The 25,147-nt window shown below is 38.9% G+C and overlaps 1 protein-coding gene across 1 annotated transcript in view; it reads left to right on the forward strand.

Annotated features, from left to right (window-relative positions):
• Positions 1–23,596, forward strand: part of LOC131070715 (pentatricopeptide repeat-containing protein At1g01970) — a 76,838-nt gene extending 53,242 nt beyond the window's left edge. Inside the window, exon 2 of the mRNA XM_058006320.2 lies at positions 22,460–23,596. Within this exon, the coding sequence (XP_057862303.2) occupies positions 22,460–23,461 (1,002 nt within the window). The 3' untranslated portion in view covers positions 23,462–23,596. The remainder of the gene's footprint in view (positions 1–22,459) is intronic.
• The last annotated feature ends 1,551 nt before the right edge of the window (positions 23,597–25,147 follow it).

Here is a 25,147-nt window from a genome sequence, read left to right on the forward strand (position 1 = left end):
ACAACCCAAAACATCAAAAAAGCATATAAGAATTGAAAGGAAGAAGGTAGAGAGTTGAGAGATACAAATGCCTCCCACTCATCCTTTATAAATTGTAGGTGATTAGCTATAAAATTGTCATCTTCCTTGTTAACTCCAATCACCTTAGCTGCCTTTTGACCATGGGTTATGGAACTGGGGACTTCAGGGCATTTTTTTCGTTTCCTTGTCAAAATCATTTTAATGCTTTTAACATGGTTTTCAATTATTGTCCTACTCATGTTTACCACTATCTTCAAGTTCTTGATATATTGAAATTTTTTTTCTAGGTAGTTGACTCTCTCTTCTTGCTTCACTTGCCTTTTGCAAGCCTACAAAAATCATGGAGTGTGATCCGAAACGTTGATGCAAACAAAATTCACACTGTTGAATCCAGAAGCATATCATAATATAAATAAATAAATTAAACTCAAGAAAATGAAATAATGCACCAACAAAGAGACCAAGGAAATCCCAACAACCACAAATTTTGATTCTGCTTCATTTTTTGTTTGACATCCAAGAAAGAGAAGCACCATGAACAAAGCAACCTTGCTCCTCCCTAAGCACTTTTCCTGCTCCAGCAAGACCTAGGTTGCCTTTAGAGGCTCTGTCAAAGTTAATCTTTAGAAACCCTTGTTAGGGTTTCAGCCAAAAAGAATTCTCTCTGGCAAACAGTTTGTCTCTTGCCCCATTAATAGGGAAGACACGTGAATTTTGGCATCAGTCATTAGTTTGACTATTACTGAATGAAAATTATGTCACTTGCAGTGTGAATTTGCCTGCTTCAAATCCATCCAATAAAAAACTGCTAAATACATCTCAAGTCTAATAATCAATAAGAAGTGTCTGGTATTTGTGTCTTATTCCTGATAGGTTTGGACTCAAGTTACCTTAGCTAGTCAATTGGTTAGGGATATAGACAAGTTATGGTATATACTGTGTGTTTGTGAGCATAAGCTGGTAACATAGTTGCAATGGTTCTATGGGCAATTCTGGTTTTATGTTGGGACTAAGATTGTGCTGTGTTGGACACCACTGGTAGCTGGAGATGCTCATTTAGCAGCAACAGTTCAATGAGCAATCCCTTGTTGTGAGTTGGGATCACATTATGTGCTACTTGGAACTGGATTGGTATCCACCCATTTCCCTCACTTTCTGTTAACTGAAGTAGATTTCAGTGGTTTGGATACAATTTTGCTCTTAGAATATTAGTTTGCATAATATGAATTGATTGCCGTATCCATCTATCTCAACACCTATTAAAAAAAAAGTTTGGGGCCTTTTAAGAGGTCATTCAGGTATTACCAATTAAGGTTGTGTGCTGCTGCACCTACTCATTAAGTTGGTGTCATTGATTCATATTTTTATTTGACATTATGTCAGGATGAATACATATGTCTATCATTTACAAACGCAATGAAATAAGGGCCTGCAGATATTGCTGGTGTATAAAATTAAGAGTGTCCTATTTGTGGATCCATTAAGGTAAAGTAAAAAGGAGAGATTTGAGGCTTCCTTGCCATTGTTTCATGATGACAGAAGCATCCACCAACAGTTCTACCATTTTAATACGCAAATATGGCCTAATATTTGGCACCAGGAATTGCAGATGCCCTAGCTGGCTTATTCAAGGGAATGATTGAGGAATGCAATCTGAGTATTAAAGATTTTTCTAATGAAGAAATGCTTTATGTTATATTCATAGAACATAGTAGAGTAGTTATCTTTCCTCATCCCTTATCTCATGTCTTTGAACCTGCATGCCTTTTTCTAGACTTGCTAAAATAATTTTTATGATTAGTAATTCTGTAAGGTCATTTTTCATGCATATCGTCCATGGGGCAATGTAGAATATTGATTTTTGCTATGCATATGTTGTCCATGGCCTAGTGTATAGTTCTTTTTGGCATGTATGTTTGCATATGACATCAGAAAAATTGACAATGGGGCATGCCCCTACCATAGGGAAAAAATGATGGTTAGTTAAGTTGGAGGGAAAAGCCAATTGCTGTTGAAGGCTTGATGTATTGTAACTCTAGCAAACCCCATTGGTGAAACTTGGGATAACCATGTGAACATGCCTATTGTCCGTTCATGAAGCTGTGAAGTTCCTTATAGAAATGAGATATCAACAATCATCTAGTAGTGTTGACTGCCTCTTCACAAGGTTGTTCTGAATAGGCTGCATACCCCTTGTTAAGGAATTAGTTCCATATTAATCGGGCTATCTATTTACTTATTAAAAAACTTGTGTCAAAAAAACTCAACGTTGTTTATGTGAGTTTATCTCCACATTGCTAATAATTGTGAGACAATGAAGGGTTGTATGGGACTACATGCACTAAAACCTTTTGCAATCAAGAGGCAGGCTTTGAGGTGCAAATTGTCCTCCTCTCTAGGACTGTCATCAGTGAGAGGTGCTTGTCTGCTTTGTTTGTTTCCTTGTCTTGTGATTGTTATCAGTTTATGTTCTGAAAGTTAAAAGCTTATTTTAAATGCAATCCCATATCCCTTGTTTATGATTTACTTCCACATTAATATGTATCCATCCATATGAGGACTGATGTTGATCATATCACCTTTTCTAATTTTGCAGTTTTTAAACTATGAATCTGTGGATGAAATGTCGTTATTGCATTCTGTTAGCTCTTGTCTAGCATTGCTAGGACTAAATACAGAAACTTGATTTATAGGCGGTTTGAGTCTCTTTTAGGATGGAGAGGAGCTGGATAATAGAACATGTGATACGGTGTTATTGTTAATTAATATTACATGAGCATGTTGTATGAAACTGTTGAGGAACTAAAAATTTGAATCCTTATTTCAGAAGTTTCACAAGATAGATTGGAGATGATCTACCTGTTGAATATTAGCGTCGGTAAGCAATCTTTCAATCTGACTGAGTCAACGAAGTTGTCTAATCGGAATTAGACAACTTAGTTAACCAATTAATTAATATTTAGTTATGATAAAAATGGTATTAATAATTATTAATATGTAAATCGACTAATGCATGAATCGATTCTTTGTTTAAATGTATTAACATTTCTGTAGTTAGTCGCATTAATACATACTCGCTTCTAGGAGGAGAGACATGATGATTGGATAAGAGATGTGTTGTTTAGCACATGCATCACGTTAGGTATTTAATATCAATCTCTCCCTCCATATGAAGATTGATCAGTAGAATAAGAAAAGATAGTCCTCTTCCAGTATATAAAATTCATACGGTATTATTAGCAGATTGAACTCCTTGTTCTGCATATTCTCTATCACTGACGTGATCTATCTATTTAGCAGATCACCATTAATAAAGCATATTGAACCTAGGGTTTAAACCGAGTTGATTCTTCTTTGAGAGGTGATTCTAGACCAACTATCAGATAATTTTGAAATTATAAATCTGATCACCAAGTTTATCATGGTATTAAAGCAGGTCGGTCTTTGGGATCTTACTGGTGCTATTTATTAATAGAGCAATCTGAGAGAATGATAAAAGGCAGCGACTGCATCTGCTAATACATCGATTAAACAAGTTGAGGATAGCAGCGACTTAGTTCCAAACTCGGCGATTAAATTAATGATGGAGAGTTGTATTGAGGTAGACATTCTATGTTCGTGGCTTGCATCCACAAACCAAGCAAGTCTATAAGGTGACAATACTGATCAAGTCAGAAGTAATATTCTTCTGCGTAATTGCTATCAAGAGAATACTTCCGATAGAATTCATAGACACCAAGCATCGTGTTCCGTAGGTGTCGTTAAACCATGGAAGACCAAAACAACGATGAATAACATGGAGGGATCGATTTACAAAAGGAAATGTGGAACAATGATAAAGGTGATATTGTTATAATCGAGCAATGACCAAAACACAATGCAGCGATCTCTTAAAACTTTTCGAATGGTCTTAGTATTGTACGTACAGAGGAGCAACCAATTTGGAGAAGGTTGATGGTCAAACAATGAGCCACTGATGCATCTATGAGGTAGCCGTACCATCAACAACAAGAAATGCGATACATATATTCAATGCTGTGATATACGTATTCAGATGGGGGAAATAAATGAAGAGAGGATGCTAATCGCATGATTAGTCAGTGATAATTGAGAAAGCAAAGAATCGTTAAGGCATAGCACATTGAGCATTACAGAGTATGTTATAATAAGACATGTATTATAGGGGAGTGATCACAAGAACTAATAGTAACAACGATTACAACTCCTTGGTCAAGCAAATCGATAATTATGTAAAAATTGGGTAATGAATTGGGCTGACTCATCGAATGCAAAGGTTGCCAACTTTTAGATTGAAGGGGTATAAGATGCAGGTTCAACACCTTTATTTGCATACTTTAAAGGAACGACCAGAATATATAACTCCAATCAGTGAAATAAAGAGGATTCAAAGCATCGATGAAGATAACCATCGATTAGATCAGATCAAATCAGATCAGAACTGTTATTAAATTACAGGCAGTAGCATCTTGTCCTTAGTGGAATGCAAGGGGTACATTTATTCCCATTATCAAATGAGAGAAAGATATGATAAAATAATTGTATATCCCATATGGGGATTTTACAAGTGGATTCATATTTTATCATTAGAAGAGTGCGATCAGGCAAAGAATAGTTAATAATTATTAAAGAATAATGAAAGATTCTCTCAAAGGGACGTGACTCTTAAATGAAACATCACTCTTTGGAGCAGCAGACAATTCAGACTTTAGTGCATCCTTGGAATGGATTTCCTTTGCATTTTCAGGAAAAGTAAAGTGGTTGCATCGGAATCAATAAAGAGATAAGTATTTCATGGTTGAATAATGTTCATGAATTTAATATGTAGTCTTTTTGTTAATTCATGCAATTACATTATGCGTGTTATTTGTGAAACAACTTTGTCAATAGATGTTCGCTTACGACACCTACATTTGGATATCTTGTGTTTTAAATTTCTTCAATTTACTATGAGAAATTTGTCCCTTACATTTAGGACATCTTTAGAATCACAGTTTGTTGCTTTTCAGGCTATAGAGTTTTGAAGTTCTATTTGTGATGAAGAGATCAAAATTCAGGAGGAATATGCAGAGGACTTTAGTGGAGATTCTGAGATTTGCATTTCCATTTTTTTATAAAACAAATATCTACCTGCAGAGGTGCAACAATTCACTTGTGAAAGCCATAGAGGCACTTGTGCTGGTAATGATAGCATCTAGGGTTACAAAGCCAAGATTGAGACAAGAGGGCTCTCTCAGTGAGAGGGAGCATACTGAAAGGGGATTTTGTTCTAAATCTCAAGATGATCATATTCCTGCCTAGGCCTTGATCTTATGACAGTAGATCCATGGTGGTTTTGGATCTAGCACTTCCAACTGTATGAGGATCATACTAGATGATGAGTCTCCTTAAGAAAGATATCTTCCATGATTTGAACCATGTGAGCAGAGGATGCTTCCGTGATAGAGGGAGCAGCTAAGAGGATGTGCTTCTATTGATATCCGAGGATATTGGTTATATTAGTTCAGAGGGAGTGGACCATGTCAAGATGGTTTCTCTAGTGATCAGTCAAAGGACTATGATTCATGAGATGGAGTCCCATTTATGTAGGCTGGAAGGCCTTTATGCTGACTTCTAGATCATGATATTCCTGGATAGATGAATACTTGGTGAGCTTGGAATACATCAAGAGTGATGCAGACTCCAACCTTGTATTTCATGAAGGTCAGAGCATGTGGAGATCAGGTATCACTATGTTAGAGACATGGTGGAAAGGTATGCTATTCACTAATGTATTCTTCTTTTCAAAAGATGTTTTAAAGTGTAAACTCTTGTGATTGCATTTCTCTTTGAGAGAGACTTAAGGAGAAAGCCCTTATCTACACCCTCTGATATGGTTCATGGTGGATGTCATGTGTGTGACTCCATGACAATTTTGGTTCAGTGGTTGATGAGCCTCTGTGAACATTATTGTGAGGTGACGATCTCTCAATAGTGAACACTTGTACATCTGATCATTATCGTAAGGTGATGATCTTACAATATTGATTGATCATACCATTATGATGGATATCATGGGACGTGATATCTATGGATATGTCATAATGGTTTATATCTCTAGTAGTAATATCTATGGATATACCATAATGGTGGATATCATGAGACGTGATATCCATGGATAAGCCATAATGGTGGATATTACATAAAGAGATATTCATGGTGGATTTCATGTGACGTGAAATCGGTGGACATGCCATGTAGTGATATCTATGGATATGCCATAATGGTGGGTATCATGTGAAGTGATATCTATAGATAAGCCATAATGGTGGATATTATTTGAAGAGATCTCTATGGTGGGTATTGTTGTGACCATTTCACACATCGCCCCATCGCAAATGGGGACCCCCTCTTTTTGCTCGTTTTTCGCTCGTTTTCGCCTTCGTTTTTAGGGTTTTGTTAGTTAGTTAGTTGTCTGGATTTAGGGCCAAGCCTTAGGGTTTTAAATTTTGCCTTTTCAAGCCAAAATCCAGTCGTTTTTGAGAGCTTTTGAGCTTCCTTTTCTAGAATGAAAATTTTGAATGCAATGAATTCGCCAAAATGGTCTAATTTTCAATTGGAATGTTCATGCAGAGCTTAAATTTGTCTAAGTGTTGGCCGTCAATGTGAATTTTTGTCCGATTGAATATTTTGACCAAATTTTGACTTTTTTGAATTTTGATCCTGGGCATTGGAATTGATTTGTTTTCGCCTCGTGAAGTGTTAAAATGTGAAAAATCTTGTTATTTTGGCCTGTAGGAGCAAAATCGCTCCTGTCCCTCAGTGAAGGACGGGAGCTCATTTTCAAATATCTCATCATCCTTGCAGAGTCCAGACAAATTTTACGTTTGAAGTGATGGAGAACGACAAGATCTTTCCATTGAATATAAATTGAAGATTTTCGTGAGCACAGAAATGCCTCCAGGAGGAAAATCGCTCCTGTCCCTCAGTGAAGGACCGGAGCTACAATTCAAATTTCGCCTTGTCCTTGCAAGATTTTGAAAACTTAATGATTTGAGGACGTCCAAGGGAAGATGCTTTGCCAAATGAATATAATTTGAGATGCAAAAACGAAGGAGAATGACCTATATTGACCAAATCGCTCCTGTCCCTCTCCAAGGGACCAGGGCGATTTGCTTTGGATTCCTTGTTTTGCTTCAAGATCAAGCTAAGTCAAGACGTCTTAAGATAGCATATGGTCCAAGGCATCGTTTTGAAGATAATTTGCAAGGGTTTGAACGTCTAAACATCGCCAAATAATGTAAAAGCCCCATATCGCTCCTGTCCTTTGGACAAGGACCAAGGCGATGCTATTAATTACACTCACACTCCTTCAAAGGCAAGTCAAGGCGAGGACGGACGAGGTAAAGGACGTTATTTCGAAGGCAATAAACAATGAACCAAGGTTAAACGTTACCAACTTGAGCTCAAAATGGAGAAAAAACATGGATCGCTCCTGTCCCTCTCCAAGGGACAAGAGCGATGATCTTTATAACATCAAAGATCAAGGCGAAGCGAGGTTAGGAAGTACGAAGGACGACGTTTGAAGGACGTTGCAAAGGAGATCGAAGTTTAAAAGTCGCCAAGATCAAGGAGAAATAATGGATCGCTCTTGTCCCTCTCCAAGGGACAAGGGCGATGGTCCCTTTAATACGTCCAAACACATAATGAAGACAAATGGAATGAGCGCAAAAGACACGAGCATAGGTGTTATTCGCCTTACAATGGAAGTTCGAAGGTCAAAGATACAAGATGAACGTGAAGACATGGAGATCGCTCCTGTCCCTCTCCAAGGGACAAGGGCGATGTTAGACAAAACACATGATATTCTTTGAAAATCACGTTAAGACAAGGACGCACGGGGTTTTAAATGGCATCTGGAAGATGATACAAGGAAAGGATCGTACCAAAATGGAGAATTTCAAGCAAAAACCTTAGGATCGCTCCTGTCCCTCTCCAAGGGACCAGGGCGATAATGGTCATAAGATGCATTTGCTCGCACAAGAAAGAAATTCAAGTTCGAAGGACCACCAGATGATCGATTTGGGACGTGGAAATGAAGGAGTTGAACGTTGAAAATGCAAGAATCATGCCAAAGATGGTGAATCGCTCCTGTCCCTCTCCAAGGGACCAGAGCGATAAGGTACGTCCCTTTATTTTCATATTTTTGGCGCCAAATTAAACAATTCAAATTTTCTTTAAATGCTAAATCAATTTAAAAAATTGAAAATCCATTTTTATTTGGCATTTAATATGGCGTTATCTCTTATTAATTATTTTTTGCCTTTATTTAAAATCGAAATTCTCAATTTAAAAAAAAAAACGCAAGGCATTAATAGTTAATTATTTAAGTAATAAAAAATCGATTTGAGCGCTCATTTAAGGGGGTCGGCCTTGTCATTTCATTGCAAATCATTTAAAAAAATGGTTTTATTTTTATCAAGTCGGCCTAAGGGGTGAAGGATGAATGCGCTATATAAGGGGAGTGGAATTATTATTGTCTACATTATTATTTTACCTTCCTTCATGCGAATTGAGAAGAAGTAAGGATAGTGCGAATATTATCCAAGGTGGCGTAGACATTCCCAAGGTGGTGCGAAGCGTGCTTGAAGTGTGGAGTGCGAATTGCATTGAAGACCAAAGGTGGCGCTAATATCATCAAGTATAAAGTGCGAATTACGTTGAAGACCAAGGGTGGTGCGAATTTGAAGACCACGCCTAAGGCGAATTTGCTAAAGACTTGGAGATTTATTTGTGCGAACTTGAAGATTCATTTAAGACCACGTCCAAGGCGATAATTGAAGATCACATTCTCTCCAGAGGTGGCGAAGTCAATTTTGAGGAGATCATATTGAAGATTACTTTATACCTCAATTTTGCCTAGGCAAATTTCCTTTTTGCATTTTAGAGTTAGCTCTCTATCAAGGTATGACGATTTATTATTATTGCTTTATTCATTCATCGTCATATTTCAAATTTTGGAATTTTGAATTTTGAATCTCTTGGCTCAATCGTTGTATTTTAGGAAATGATAACTCTAGAGACTTATCATGAGGTTTCCTAAAATTTATATCTCTTATTTACGCTATTTATTGCAAAATCTATTTCTTATAATGAAATGTTGTGTAGGCATGGCGACCCCAAAGGCGGAAGCATCCACCAGTCGCTCGGCTCTCATGAAAGAAGATCAGAAGACCGAGGAAGTGGAGACCAAGATCGTGTCGAAGTGGAGCAACATTGGAGATACAAACTTGGGGAACTTTAGCACGAAGAAGTTCCGGGAGGTCCCTTACATCGGCAAGCCATCACCTGTCGCCCGGAGAATAATAGAGAGTGGCATCATTAAGGCGGCCGGCTTTCCTCCAGCTATTCAGTGCCACGAGTTGATGATCGAGTGTGCCCGTCACTACAATCCACAGTCCAGGACAATTGTGTCCAATGAGGGAAACACTTTGGCGTACCTTTCAAAGGAAGCCATAAGTGAAGCCTTCCATCTTCCAGAGCACAGGGACATGATATACAAAAGCATTGAAGGAGCCAGATCAGTGTACGATGATGATCCAGATGCTTGCCTAAGCATAATCAACAAGAACTGGCTACTTAAGAGTCGTCCCCGTCTGAGCAAAGTACCGAACACACCACACAGGATTGATTTCCAAGAGGAGTACAGAGATTTGATTACCATGCTCAACAGAGTCACAGGAGCACCTCATGCCTTCTATTTTGAGAAATGGATGTTTTACTTCATCCAGGTGATTGTTCAAGGAAAGGGTACAATACATTGGGCTAGGATAATTAGCCATTGCTTGGACGTACAGTTGAGAAGACTCAGGGCTACTAAGTCCTTCCACATGAGTTCATACGTCATCTATGCCTTAATCAGGAGCGTTGAGTACGCAGGACTACCTCACAGAGGAGTGATTGGAAGAGGACCCGGCGAGGTCAGAGTTTGTGAATCCTATACCTACTTGCATCATCCACCAGGGAAGAACTACAAGCTAATTAATGATACTTTCACGATGAACATCACAAGGACGTTGCAAGGAGGGATTCACAACAGATTATCTCAGGATGCCCAGGAATTCATCAAGAGGTACGGTGCTTGGTTCATTCAGTTTCCCAAGTTCACTTACATTAGAGTGTATGGATGTCCTTTACCTCCATACATGTTGCCGAGGTACCCGACAGACAGAATTGTGTTACTTGAAGTAACAAGGCAGTTGGCAGCATATGTGAAGGCATTCAGACACAGACATCAGAATGGAGTTCAGGTACCTATTATTTTGGGTAATTCAGTTGAGGTATGTCCTAATGTCTCAGCCATGGATGACGCAGAGAAGGAGTTAGCCTTGTATCCTTTTTCATCTTTTGCTTGGAGGAATAGTTTTGATCCTCATGGACATTTAGAGGAGACGGTCGGCAGAAGATTTAGACATGAGTACCAGATTGAAGATTTTATGATGAATCTCCTAGATGATCTCGAAGTGAAACGAAAGATACATTCTAGATTGCCTTTGGATTTCATCAGGAAATGTAAGATTTACAGAGTAGCCGACCAAGCTCAGGACAACGGCAGGCACATCCAATCTTCATATGATAGAGAAAGCAAAACAATAAGTTTGAATTGGAATGAGCCCGAGGCCGTGGATTTAGATGATTTGATGGCACCAGTCTTGTCTTGTACTCGCAGATGGGTAGACGTTCAACATCAGAAGTTGAGAGAACAGGGCATAGCTATGTCTTTTACTTTGGAAGAAAAGCCAGCCGAGGGTGGAGCCAGTGTTAGTGAAGGCAATCCTAATCCTAGGAATTCAAGTGAAGGTAACCTTCGATGTGCCAGTGAGGGCAATCTCCATTCGAGAGGTTCGAAGAGAAAGGAAAGATCAGAAAAGAAAGAGTCTTCCAAGAAAAAGCAAGGTGCCAACAAAGATCAAACACCAGGTACTTCTTCCAGACCAGAGGATAGAACAGTTCGAGTGGAAGAGTCCATGGAATCGATGGTACAGAATGACAGACAGGAGGAAGAACAGGTGCAGCATGTTTCATCCGATGGATCTCTCCAAGACTATGATTTAGATAATGATAATGAAGTAACATCTCCTCCCAGACAAGAAGAAATAGTACATAAAGAGATTCAAGTTCAAGAGACAAGATCAAATATCCCAGATTGGTTGAAGGAAAGATTGACTAAGGTGATCGTAATTGAGGACGAGGACAGTGCAATTGATTTAGAGAGCCTTGTTGGGCGTTCACATATGACAACAGAGAAGAAGAAGGCTACAAAGATGTCCAAGATGATTCGAGATGAGACTGGATCTAGAAAACTGCAGATAGCTACACCGGCAGCAGACAAATATGAGGGTGAAATCCTAGCAGAAGACTATCATATACAGACTATTGAGTTAGGACCATCCACAGCAGAGCAGACTTTAGATGATGCCACCGACACATTTGAGGCATTGAAGGACAAGCTTAGAGAAGAAGTGGAAAAGAATAGAAAGCTTGAGAGAGAGGTCGGTGCATGGAGGACATATTTCAGTCACATCAATGAACCTTTGGGACGTCAGGATCCAGTTAGATCACCATTGCAGGCATTACCCCTTCAATCAATCAATGAAGCAGAAAGATTCAGGAACCTGGTCCAGCGTACATGTGGTTGGATGGATAGATCTCACACGGTGGCCATTGAGTTTGTTACAAGGATGTCGAAGATCACCCATCAGGCTATCCAAGTTCTTGAGATTATTCACAAATTGATGGCAACAGTAGCTGCATTTGCCCATACCAAGGACGTTGTCATCCCTGTCTTGAAAGTTATAAGACACACATCCAGAAGAATTTTAGCACAAGAGAGGATCTTGGAAGGTGATTCTCACAGTTTGTTTCAGTGGTCAACCTTACTCCATATAAAGAGTGTTCTCTTCGAGGACATCAGTGTTAGATGTGGTCAAGTTGAGGAGGTGATCAATCCGATCCAGGACAGAGTATTTGAGGTACTTCGTACCATTCTTGGCAGAAGGATCGAGGTCGAGACAGATGTGGATTTACAAGAATTTGAGGATAGAATCACGATCATCTTTCGCAAGGACGCAGATGTTACAGATGAGCAGTATGATCAGATGTATGCCACCATGCTCCTGATTGATAGAACAAAGGAACTTGAACCTACTTGGGACACAACTCTTCTAGATGCATTTGATCAGGTTATCCACTTAGAAGAGAGTATCAAGAATCTTCCCGAGATTCCAAGCACAGAAATCCAAGGAATCGTGACAAAATTCATTGCATATGCTAAGAAAGAGAATTGGAAAGGGAATAAGATTCTAGATGAAAGGTTGTTACAGATGATATGACATCTTATTTCTCATTGGTTGATACCTCCTAGATTTTTGTGCCGAATTTAATATTTGGCTATGTATTTAATATTGCTCAGTAAAAAGGAGATCATTTGTAACAAACCCTAATTAGGGTTTAGGTGTCATGATCTTGTCCATTGATTTACTTTCAATCTGGACCTTTCATTGTAACTGGGGATGCTATTTATACCCCCATTTTTCATTTCATTTGATAATAGTTAATAGTCGAATAGTCAGATAGGAGTGAAATAGAGAGATTAGAGTTGTAAGCAATTTTATTTTGTAGCAAGATTGAGTCTTGAAGAGAGAAGTTCAAGCAATTGTTGTATGTGATGACTTGGAAATCAATAAAATATTGAAGTTATGGTGTTTTGTTGCAAATTTCTTGAGTTATCTTCATGGTTGGTGGATGTACTTGAATCACGCTCAATCAAAGTAGTTTGTTAATTTGAAAGACTAAGTATGAGATTTGATATTTGGTAGGATTCGCAATCCAAACCACTAGCTTCTTGCTGATTGTAGGAACGCTTTGCGTGGTCGACTGGAAAACATTTTGAGTCCTTAACCTTCAAGCATTTTCGCATCTAGGACATGTACCTTCGTAGTAGTGTCCTTGGTCTTTGATGCATTGAACACCATTATTACCTTAGAAGATCGCACTAATTTCAGTTGAGTTGTTATCTTATGGCAAAATTGAAATTGGTTGAGTCTTGCCAAATCTCATTCATGCTAAGTCGTTCATAGGGTTAGGCTAGATTAGACTTCCTTAAACCCTGTCCTTTTGCCATTTTTTTGAAAGTTCCTTTTAGATTAGTAAAATCTTCGAGCCATTGAATCCGTAAGACGCCTTGAAGGAAACAGCAAATCACATCATACCACTAAAAAGCTTGTCCACACGTGGAGACCCCACTAAAAGAACCTTGGAGTCTATCTAACTGATCCTTTTCGCAGATCTTCAGCAGTTAGAGACTATTTTCTCAAGAGAGGATAAGATGCCTGTCGGTATTTTATTCTGTGTATGATTGTGTAGAAAATACACGTCAACAGAATTGGCGCTAGAAGGAGGGCTCTTTAGTTTCAAAGTTCGAAGTCCGAAGATTTTGAAAAGAGAAAAATATTGCAAACATGATCATGAAGTACGATGGTGTTGCCGAATGAAGGATTGAATCAAGTAGTGCAACCCAATTTGCAAATAGGCAATACCCAAGAAGACATCATTTCCGAATTGAATCAAGTAGCTTGGAACGCAAGGAGAAGTCAAGTCGAATATAACAGAGCCAGAATCATCTTAGAGCAAGAGGAAGATATAGCCGAAGAACATCAAAGGGTCATAGCTAGAGATCTTCGCAATCAAAGGAACCCACAATAATCCTTGCAAGACTTCACGCTGGATCGCATTGGTTCTTTCTCACCCGAGAAACATCAAAGGTTGTTGAGGTCCACACCAGGCATCAAAGATCTAAGCGAACTTCAATTTACTTCTAAGGCGAAGCGAGCTAAAAGAGAGGACACTCCCAAAGAGTTCGAACTAAGATTGGAAGGATCTCCTGAGTCATCACAAGTTCTTCAAGAACAAGTCCAAGCGGCGATCCAATCTAGTATCCAGGCAATTTCACAAACAAAGAGCCAAGCTAGTTCATCAAGTTCAGTTTCAAGGAATACAATGGCTCAACGTGCTCCACCTCCACCTCCTCCTCCTCATGTACTTAATGGTGCGACGTGGCTAGTCAACAATCCATCACCATTGGAATTTGCAGTTTATCATGATATGCCGAAGAATCCAGAACACTTTTGTTCCAAGTTCAATGTTAGTGATTTCCATCGCACGGCAGAAGATCATATCAAGATGTTCGAGGACCTTCTTCGTAACAGACAAATTGAATATGGAGATGTGGCATGTAGGCTTTTTCCCTACTCATTGGGAGAAGAGGCATACTTTTGGTTTATTCATTTGCCTACAGGGTCCATCAGGACTTGGGACGCGATGAAAGACGCATTCATTGCCAAATTTGGCATCCCAACTACACCAGCAGAGTTATACAGACAATTTGTTGAGGTTCGAAGGAGAGAGCATGAACCTATTACTTCCTTCAACGACAGATTTCACCGAGCATACACAATGTTACGTCCTCCTTATCTTATTGCAGATCCAAGGGAAATTTACTATGGAGCCTTAGATCATCTCACAGCTATGTTCGTAAGGACACATCCAACTCCGAATGATCTAAATGCGGCCTATACAAGAGCCATTGAAGTGAGTAAGCACATGGGACAAAACATCACTGGACCACTACTACATATGGGACCCGTCGCAGCACCTAACCAGATGCAAGCAGTTGGCACAGCCTTGGCCAACCAAACTCCAGTCATGAATCCAATCCCGCAAGCGACATATCCCAACGTACAGCCGGCAAATCAGTTGGTCCTTCACCCAGGAGCTCCAATTTCTCAAGCCCCACCCGCTCAACCTGTGTACCTGCAAAACGCTACAAATTTGTCAAGGACACAAGAAGAAAAAGATGAAATGAAAGAATTGATTGAGCAAGTCAAGAAGCTTGTCCACACGTGGAGACCCCACTAAAAGAACCTTGGAGTCTATCTAACTGATCCTTTTCGCAGATCTTCAGCAGTTAGAGACTATTTTCTCAAGAGAGGATAAGATGCCTGTCGGTATTTTATTCTGTGTATGATTGTGTAGAAAATACACGTCAACAGAATTGGCGCTAGAGGGAGGGGCTCTTTAGTTTCAAAGTTCGAAGTCCGAAGATTTTGAAAAGAGAAAAATATTGCAAACATGATCATGAAGTACGATGGTGTTGCCGAATGAAGGATTGAATCAAGTAGTGCAACCCAATTTCCCAGGGACCAGAGCGATTTCCTTCATTTTGCAAAATCCAGACAAGGGTCAAGGCAAGTTTACGTTCAAAAGCAAGGGAAAACATGAGGTGAACGCATTGAATATAAATTGAAGATTTTTGGGACGTCCATAACAGTGTTAAATGCCTAGTTCGCTCCTGTCCCTCAGGAAGGGACCAGAGCGATTTTTGATATAATTGCTTTTCTTGCAAAGTTACAAATGATGTCGAGGCATGGACGAATAGAGTAAAGAAGGACGAGTCCGTTGAATATAAACTTGGAGCATGGCAAAGTGAGATGAAAGCCACAAGGGAAGGATCGCTCCTGTCCCTCTCCAAGGGACCAGGGCGATACAATAATGATAATACTCCCTACGCAAGTTCAAGGTCGTTCCTCCAAAGTTCAAGGTCGACACAAGTCAAGAGGCTGTCAACCGAGGTAACTCACCTGAGGAACCAGAATAATCAACTCCAGAGCATGCAGAGGGCCAACCATGGCCAACACACGAACAACCAAAATTTCCAAGGGAATAATAATCAAGGATTCAGAAACAATTATCAAGGAAATAATAATCAAGGTTTCCAAAGAAGACCATGGAATACAGCTCCAAACAATGGAAATGTGGTGACGCCTTTGGACAATCCACCAAATGCGCAAAGTCAAGAGAACCCCTCTTCGAGCAAAGTGTTTTTAGCCGAAGCAGCCTTGTCCAGTTGGTGCAGACTCCACAACACGAACCAGCATTCCGAGTTGCAGTGTCCTGAGTTCAAAATTGCAGCCGACATTTTCCAACAGGAGATGCGTACTACCAATCCACCTGAAAATCCTCCTACCACAGGGTACGAAATTGTTCCAACCACGCAGTATGGTCAAGCCATGATCGTTGAAACCTGCAGATATTCACAAGAAGAAGTTAATCAAGTGCAAACTGGGAGATTTCCTCCAGAATCGGCCAATGGACCGATGGTGCCACCAGGATCTCAGTTTCCGCCAGCATCTGCAAATGGACCTGTAGAGGATTCAGAATACTATTTCCCACCATTGAACGACAGTGTCTTAGTAGAGGGAATAAAGGAAGTGTTCCACCAATCGTCAGGAGGTGCAAACCAAAGAGTTTATCACAGGAATCAGAGAAATCCTGAACCTTTAACTACATCGATTCCTCCAAACAATTTTTCAACTCTGCCAGATCCCCAAGCTAGTAACGTCCCTGAATATCCACTAAACACTCAAGAATACAGACAAAGAAATATTTCACCTCCCGCGGGAAATGAAATGAAAAGATTGGCCGCCTTGGTGTTAGATGAACTTAAGAAAGTCAAGATAAGCCTTCCACTCTACGAGTTGCTCAAAGTGTCTGAAATTAAAGAGGCGGTGATCAATAGTTTGAGTGAACCTAGTGCAACAAGGTCAAGTGTTCAAGCCACTATCAATATGACTCAAGAGGAGGCCGATTCTCAAGAACAACCCGAACAAAATGAGTGCATGGTCCAAACTATAACCTTCCCAGCTAAAAAGGAAGATATGTTGGAAGGAAAAGTATTACTCAAAAGAGGCGAGACCAAGAAAGCTCAGCCTATAGTCAAAGAGAACCTCACTACTAACTTGGTTCTTCCCGAAAAGGAAGTCGCAATCAAGAAAGATATTGTAAAGAGGGATAAATCTACAAGCAAAGCCAGTCACTCGAAAGAGGAGAGCCCAGCGAAGGAAGATCACTCGAAGATTAATCAAGTTAAACATCAAGAATCAAGTGAAGAAAATTCAGCTCCTTCTCAAGGAAAAGACGAACCGGCCCCGTTCCTGTTATCAGTCAGAATATTTGGAAAGCTATTACACAATTGCCTTTATGATTCCGGAGCCTCAAACAACGTGATGCCTTTAGCCGTTTGTCAAAGACTTGGAATAACTCCCGCACCTACCAAGAGAAAAGTCACTCAGCTTGACAAGACAGAAGTTCCAGTCATGGGAGAGTTGAACAACATTCACATGCAATTGGCCGCAGACCCAAGAGTCCAGAATTTTATAGATATATCAGTGGTGGATATTCCAGACTCATATGGAATGCTCCTGAGTCGAGATTGGTCCCGAAAGTTGAATGGATATGTATCGACCGATTTCGCACACATGTGGCTACCATGGAGAGGAGTCCCGAACCAGATTAAGATTGATAGCACCCCAAGGTTGAGGTTGATGATAACTGAATATGGGGAAGACAATGAAGTCCTATTTTTAGAGTCCGACCTAGGAACATACAAGCCAAAAGTGGAGGAGATCTTGATGATACAAGATATACAAGATGAAAATACCCAGCAGGAGGTCATGGAATCAACGGAGATAGTCATTGAAAGCGATCAAGGATCCGATCAAGAGGACGAAGGCATGTTTGAAAACTTCAGAAGGTTTGTACAAAGAAACATCCAGCAAAGTGTGCAACTTGGCAATCTAGCATCTGTCCGAGATTTGCTCCTTCCAAATTGGTGTAGAATTCACAATGCCGTCCACTCAGAATTATCTTGTGCTTTATGCCAGACCGCATTGGAACAAGTATACAAAAGGGTCCCACAGACACCAATTATAGAAGAAATTCAAGATTCAGAAGATGAAAGCTCTACAGAGACCGAGAGTTCTGTGGAAGATGAAGTTTCGTCCGATACAACAGATGAAAGTCATGAAAGTCCAGAAACAAACAATCAAGAAAATCAAATATGGACGTTAAGATTCGACGGATCTAAGTCCAAACAAGGATCCGGAGCCGGATATGAATTGATTAGTCCTAAGGGAGAAACATACCTTGCCGCTCACAGATTGCAGTTCCCTTGCACCAACAACGTAGCGGAATATGAATCTTTGGTTCATGGATTATTATTAGCCATCCAAAAGGGGGCAAAGATACTGCAAGTATATGGAGACTCAGAAATCGCAGTAAGGCAAATCAGGAAGCAATATGTTTGCCATGACAAAAGGCTAACTAAGTACAGAAATCGAGTCTGGGATCTAATTGAAAGTTTCGATGCTTTCAATATCAATTCAATTTATAGACATCAGAATCAAGTGGCCAATTCACTTGCACAGGCCGCGAGCTCATTGATTCCATTAGCAATGGAAGGATTAAAGAAGTTTACAATCGAGTTAATATCAGTCCCTTCGGTCCCAGATAACATTACCAATTTTCAAGTTTTCGAAGACGACAAGCACATTCTAGACTTCCTAACCAGCACGGACGTCTTCTTAACACAGATCATAGATGAAGATGAAGTAGGTGAAGCTGAGTTCGATGTCGAAGGAGTCCTGAACTTAAAGACAAACACTATTCCGAAAGGAATGGTTGAATTAGAAAGGATTTTTGATCCTGACAAGTTGAAAGAAAAGAAGAATCACAGCATAGGAGGCAATATGTGTGACGCGATCAATCTAGGTGATGAGACACAAGTTAAAAATGTTTTCATTGGAAAGTCCTGCACAGCGACTGAAAAAGATGGAATCCTAAAGAGCATGAGGGACTTCCCAGATGTCATCGCATGGAGCTATGAAGATCTTAAGACCTACGACACTGCGATTATCACTCACACAATCCCGTTGAAGCCAGGAAGCAAGCCATTCAGGCAAAGACAAAGACCCGTCAATCCTTTGTTGGAACCACTAATATACCAAGAAGTGAAGAAGTTACTCACAGCTAAAATCATCTTCCCAGTAAGACATTCGACGTGGGTCGCCAACCTGGTACCTGTTAGAAAGAAAAATGGAGAGATCAGATTGTGTGTTGATTTTAGAAATCTCAATAGAGCGTCAGAGAAAGATAACTATCCGCTCCCATCATTAGATGAAGTATTGCAGATCGTCAATGGATCACAGATGATGTCCTTCCTAGACGGATATTCAGGATACAATCAAGTCCTAGTCGAACCTGAAGATCGACTAAAGACTGCTTTCACTACCAAATGGGGAACATTTGCCTATAAGAGAATGCCTTTTGGACTCATAAACGCCGGGGCCACATTCCAGAGAGCTATGGATATCGCTTTCAGAGATTTAATTGGTAAAAGCATTATTATATATATGGATGATATCACAGTTTTCTCTAGGCAGAGAGAAGATCATGTGGACGATTTGAGAAGAGTCTTCCAAAGATGTAGAAGATACGGTGTCTCCCTTAATCCAAAGAAATGCATATTTGGAGTCACAGAAGGAAAGCTTTTAGGACATGTCATTTCAGAGAAAGGAATATCTATTGATCCTGAAAGAGTGAAGGCCATATCTACTATCAATTTGCCAGCAAGCAAGAAAGAGCTCAAATCATTTTTCGGCAAGATCAACTTCGTCCGAAAGTTCATTACCGGATTTGCCGAGATTGTCAGACCACTGAATGAAATGTTAAAGAAAGATGCAAAGGTTGAATGGACTCCACAAGCCAGAAGGGCATTTGAAGAAATAAAGACTACAATTTCAGAAGCGCCAGTTTTGATTAGTCCTGATTATCTCAAACCATTTTATTTATATTCCTTCGCTTCCGATTACACTTGTGCCGCCATTCTCACCCAAAGGAGTGAAATAGAGAGATTAGAGTTGTAAGCAATTTTATTTTGTAGCAAGATTGAGTCTTGAAGAGAGAAGTTCAAGCAATTGTTGTATGTGATGACTTGGAAATCAATAAAATATTGAAGTTATGGTGTTTTGTTGCAAATTTCTTGAGTTATCTTCATGGTTGGTGGATGTACTTGAATCACGCTCAATCAAAGTAGTTTGTTAATTTGAAAGACTAAGTATGAGATTTGATATTTGGTAGGATTCGCAATCCAAACCACTAGCTTCTTGCTGATTGTAGGAACGCTTTGCGTGGTCGACTGGAAAACATTTTGAGTCCTTAACCTTCAAGCATTTTCGCATCTAGGACATGTACCTTCGTAGTAGTGTCCTTGGTCTTTGATGCATTGAACACCATTATTACCTTAGAAGATCGCACTAATTTCAGTTGAGTTGTTATCTTATGGCAAAATTGAAATTGGTTGAGTCTTGCCAAATCTCATTCATGCTAAGTCGTTCATAGGGTTAGGCTAGATTAGACTTCCTTAAACCCTGTCCTTTTGCCATTTTTTTGAAAGTTCCTTTTAGATTAGTAAAATCTTCGAGCCATTGAATCCGTAAGACGCCTTGAAGGAAACAGCAAATCACATCATACCACTAAAAAGCTTGTCCACACGTGGAGACCCCACTAAAAGAACCTTGGAGTCTATCTAACTGATCCTTTTCGCAGATCTTCAGCAGTTAGAGACTATTTTCTCAAGAGAGGATAAGATGCCTGTCGGTATTTTATTCTGTGTATGATTGTGTAGAAAATACACGTCAACAGGTATCATGTGAGGTGATATCCGTGGATAAGCCATAATGGTGGATATCACATGAAGTGATGTCTATGGATTTGCCATGGTATTTGCTATCACAATGAGGTGATACCTATGTGACTCAGATCTTAAGTAAGATTCCTCCCTAGCTAAGAGGGAGTGTTGAAGATTAGCGTCGGTAAGCAATCTTCCAATTTGACCGAGTCAACTAAGTTGTCTAATCGGAATTAGACAACTTAGTTAACCAATTAATTAATATTTAGTTATGATAAAAATGGTATTAATAATTATTAATATGTAAATTGACTAATGCATGAATCGATTCTTTGTTTAAATGTATTAACATTTCTGTAGTTAGTCGCATTAATACATACTCGCTTCTAGGAGGAGAGACATGATGATTGGATAAGAGATGTGTTGTTTAGCACAGGCATCATGTTAGGTATTTAATATCAATCTCTCCCTCCATATGAAGATTGATTAGTAGAATAAGAAAAGATAGTCCTCTTCCAGTATATAAAATTCATACGGTATTATTAGCAGATCGAACTCCTTGTTCTGCATATTCTCTATCACTGACGTGATCTATCTATTCAGCAGATCACCATTAATAAAGCATATTGAACCTAGGGTTTAAACCGAGTTGATTCTTCTTTGAGAGGTGATTCTAGGCAACTATTAGATAATTTTGAAATTATAAATCTGATCACCAAATTTATCACTACCAACAAGTTGTTTGCATGTTGTTTGATTCGTAGTCTCCATTCAATTACGAACAAATCAAATGTAGTTTTTTCATTTGGTCAGGATTACCATTTGTTACTGATAGTGAGTTTTGTAAATCATGTTTATAAGGACAGTGGACTATCCCTGTATGTCTTTATGCTGGTAAACTATTTCACTTTTAAGGACAATCTCACAATATACAGCCAAAATCGATACATTCTTCTGTATGCAGACATGATCAAAATTAGGCAGTGAACAGTTTGAAGCTATAGCCTCCCTTTTACAGCTACAAATAAAATAAAAACAGTAACAGACTGCCAAATGGCAGACATAGCACATGAAGAGTTTATGGTGATATGTGTAAAGACTTTGGATTCAGATCCAACGCAAGTCACAACAATCTCTACAAACAGGTTTAAAATCAGATAATTCAGTCTCTGTTAGTATAGGACATCGATCTTAGTTTTTGTTTGATTGGAAGCTATAGCAGGAGAAGAGCATGCCTCTGTGCTAGTGAATTACCTTTCAGTCATTCTTTCATCCATAATTTATCACTACTTAGTGTTGATTCATCAAGATCTAGGAATGAATCCACCGTAGCTAGCAATGTACAGAAGTCACCAGCTATATAGCAATGTATATACTTGCTATAGCATTATGGCTCTTGATTTCATGGACTGTGCAAGTAACTTTGTTTGATTTCTTGCCATGAGACTGCAAGAACTAAATACATTGGAACAGTCCATGTAATAAAGTTTCTTGAATTGTCCTTGAAATAAAAGAAGCTTTATAGTTATTCTCTGAACTGATTAAAAACTAGATTCAAATAAAAGCATTGTACTTTGCAAATTAGGAATCGTACCAGATTTTACTTAAGACTCTGGGTTTTGTAATGGAGCTGACCATTGATTTATCTTATTGTGGTTTCAAACTTTTACTAACTAAAGTCAATCAGAAGTTTGCTTGTGAAATTAATACCATATATATTTATAGAATATTAATTCTTGAGAATATATCTTCATTATAGTCCAATCAGAAGTAAGATGTTATCCTCATTCAGTGATTTGCCTTCCAGTCAGGATTGATTTGTTTCCACTAATGCCACTGATGGGAATGCGATTGCAGATAACAGAAATTGCTCTTAGTGAAGAATCATTCGAACCCAACATTCGTGATTATACAAAACTTATAGATGCCTATGCAGTGAAAGGCCATTTGGAAGATGCTGAAAGAATACTTGTGACAGTGGAGGATAGGGGTTTCATTTGTGATGCAGCTATGTTTACTGTATTAATCCGGATGTACAGTAAAGCAGGCAATTTCGAAAAGGCAAGAGATACATTTGATAAGATGAGATTATCTGGTCTTCAGCTGGATCAAAAAGCATATGGTGCAATGATAATGGCTTATGTGAGGGTAGGAATGCCTGAAGCAGGAGAGTCTTTGATTAGAGAGATGGAAGCAAAGGATATGTATGCAGGTATAGAGGTCTACAAGGCATTGCTAAAGTTTTTTGCTCGGCAAGGTAATGCTGTTGGTGCCCAAAGGGTCTTCAATGCTATGCAGTTTGCTGGGATTCTACCAAATCTCAATTCCTGCACTCTACTTATTGAAGCTTATGCCCATGCTGGTGACGCAGACCAGGCTAGAGCTGTTTTTGAGAACATGATGAAGGCTGGCCACAAGCCAGATGATAAATGTACATATTTCATGGTTTATGCATATGAGAAAAAAAACATGCTTGGCAAAGCACTATCATTGCTAATGAATCTTGAAAAAGATGGATTCAAGCTAGGGGCTGCTACTTCAGCTCTTTTAATTGATTGGCTAGGCAAGTTGGGTTTTGTAGAGGAAGCAGAGCAAATTTTCCTGGAGATAACGCAAATGGGGGAAGTGCCCTCCAAAGTTCTTGTAAGCCTTTGTGATATGTATTCGAGGGCAGGGCTGCATGAAAAAGCTATAAATGCTTTAGATACCATGCAAAATAACCTTCATGCTTTGAATTCCCAAGAATTTGAAAAGCTGATAAATGGCCTTTTAGCAGGTGATCTTGTAGATCAAGCAAAGAAAATGCATGAACAAATGCAAATTCATGGGTTGACTCCTCCAGAATCTATCTTACTATAACTAATTCATTGCAGTAATCGCTAGCCTAAGAAATCTCACAAAAGGGTCTTTTGACAAGATACACACAAAAATCAAGAGACATTATGCACTTTCATACATTTATATCTAAAACTAGACCTAGTGTTTTTGTTGCCACTTTGTGCCATGTCTTCATTAGCTTTGTTAAAGAAATGTTCACTAGAAGCCCAGAAAGATTCCACTTTCTGTCCATGTTGTGACATTATTTTTGATCTATCTCTTTAGTAATAAAAGATGGTAGTTAAATATTTTATCTCAGAATCTAGGCTGATTTTAGGAAGTTTGCCCTGCAACATGCATCTATACTTTTTATGATAGATCTAGCTGGGTTATGTGGACACAATTGACTTTGTGCATCAGTATATTCCATTGCATTATTTTTTTTGATTGACACTAACTTCCCTGCAATCTAGAGGGAAAGGCACAGTTTGGGTAGCAATACATAAATTGAATAGACAACTGAAGAACTATTGGAATAAGAAATACAGTTGAAGGAGATTAAGCACTTAATTTGGATTCTGAAGCAATCAAGAATGCTGCTGGTCATGTTTTTTCCATGAACTATATTTGTAGAAGTTATTTAAGTGATTGTCGACTGTATTTCAGTCTTTTGCTTGTGTAAACTTGAATGCACCATATCCATGAGTAAGAAACTCCATTGCTCAAATGCCAATTTATCTCATGTTTAATTGCAAAATACCCTATTGATCCAAATGTAAGTATGGGGTCCCCTAGACAGCAACCTGAGGATTATTTGTAGCTCTTGCAAAATTCAGCATTCTCAAATTCGCATTTCCCATCTCCTACAAATTGCTATGAACTTATAATTTTGCATCACTTCGGAGCTCTTGTGAATGTAGCTATAAACACTTCACACTTCATTTTGCAGTCCTACAATTATTGTTAGTCTTTGTAGCTTGTTCCATTGTGTTTGTGCATTTGGCTGCATGGTTAGGTAATCCTTAATTAGATCCTTTGGCCATGATTGTATCATTGTCCCAACCACTAAGGTTGGAAATATTTATAGATAATTATGCATAGAAAAATGTGACTAGGGGACTGCAAAGTATGAAAAGTGAACCGCTACGAAGGATAACCAAATTCGAGGATTCAAATCTCAATTCTCTACCCATGCAAACCCTCAAGTAATTGCGAACTTCAAGTTTACTTATTACTTAATTAAATGTGTGTTTTAATCAAGCATATACATTATCTTTACTCTTTAGACTTTAGAAATTGAAAACATAGACCACAGAGGTCTCTTGGGCAGCTTGACAAGTTCTTTGTTTAGGACAAATGTTCAGTTCTAGAACATGTGGCATGCTAGTGTACATAGAAACGCAAAGTCTTCTGTACTACGTTTTGAGTGCTAAAGATTATGAAAAATATGATTATATAACATATATCAGACTGAAATGTAAATGCTAAATAAGATTAATTGATTGAAATGAGAAAGAAAAGGTTCAGAATATCATCAAAGATGCTTAGTAACTCCAAAGACTCCTTCCGGACAATTTCTGCACTATTATCTACACACAAAAGACTAAAGAAAATTGTTGGGTGGCTATGTAGGAGTTTGTCCTAGTCAAACCCCCATTTTGATGTTTCCACCTCCATAGATAGCCATAGACAAGATTTGGATAGAAGAATTAAATCGAGAATAATAGT

Source organism: Cryptomeria japonica, chromosome 6 (genome assembly GCF_030272615.1).
Source record: "Cryptomeria japonica chromosome 6, Sugi_1.0, whole genome shotgun sequence".
Classification (NCBI taxonomy): Eukaryota; Viridiplantae; Streptophyta; class Pinopsida; order Cupressales; family Cupressaceae; genus Cryptomeria; species Cryptomeria japonica.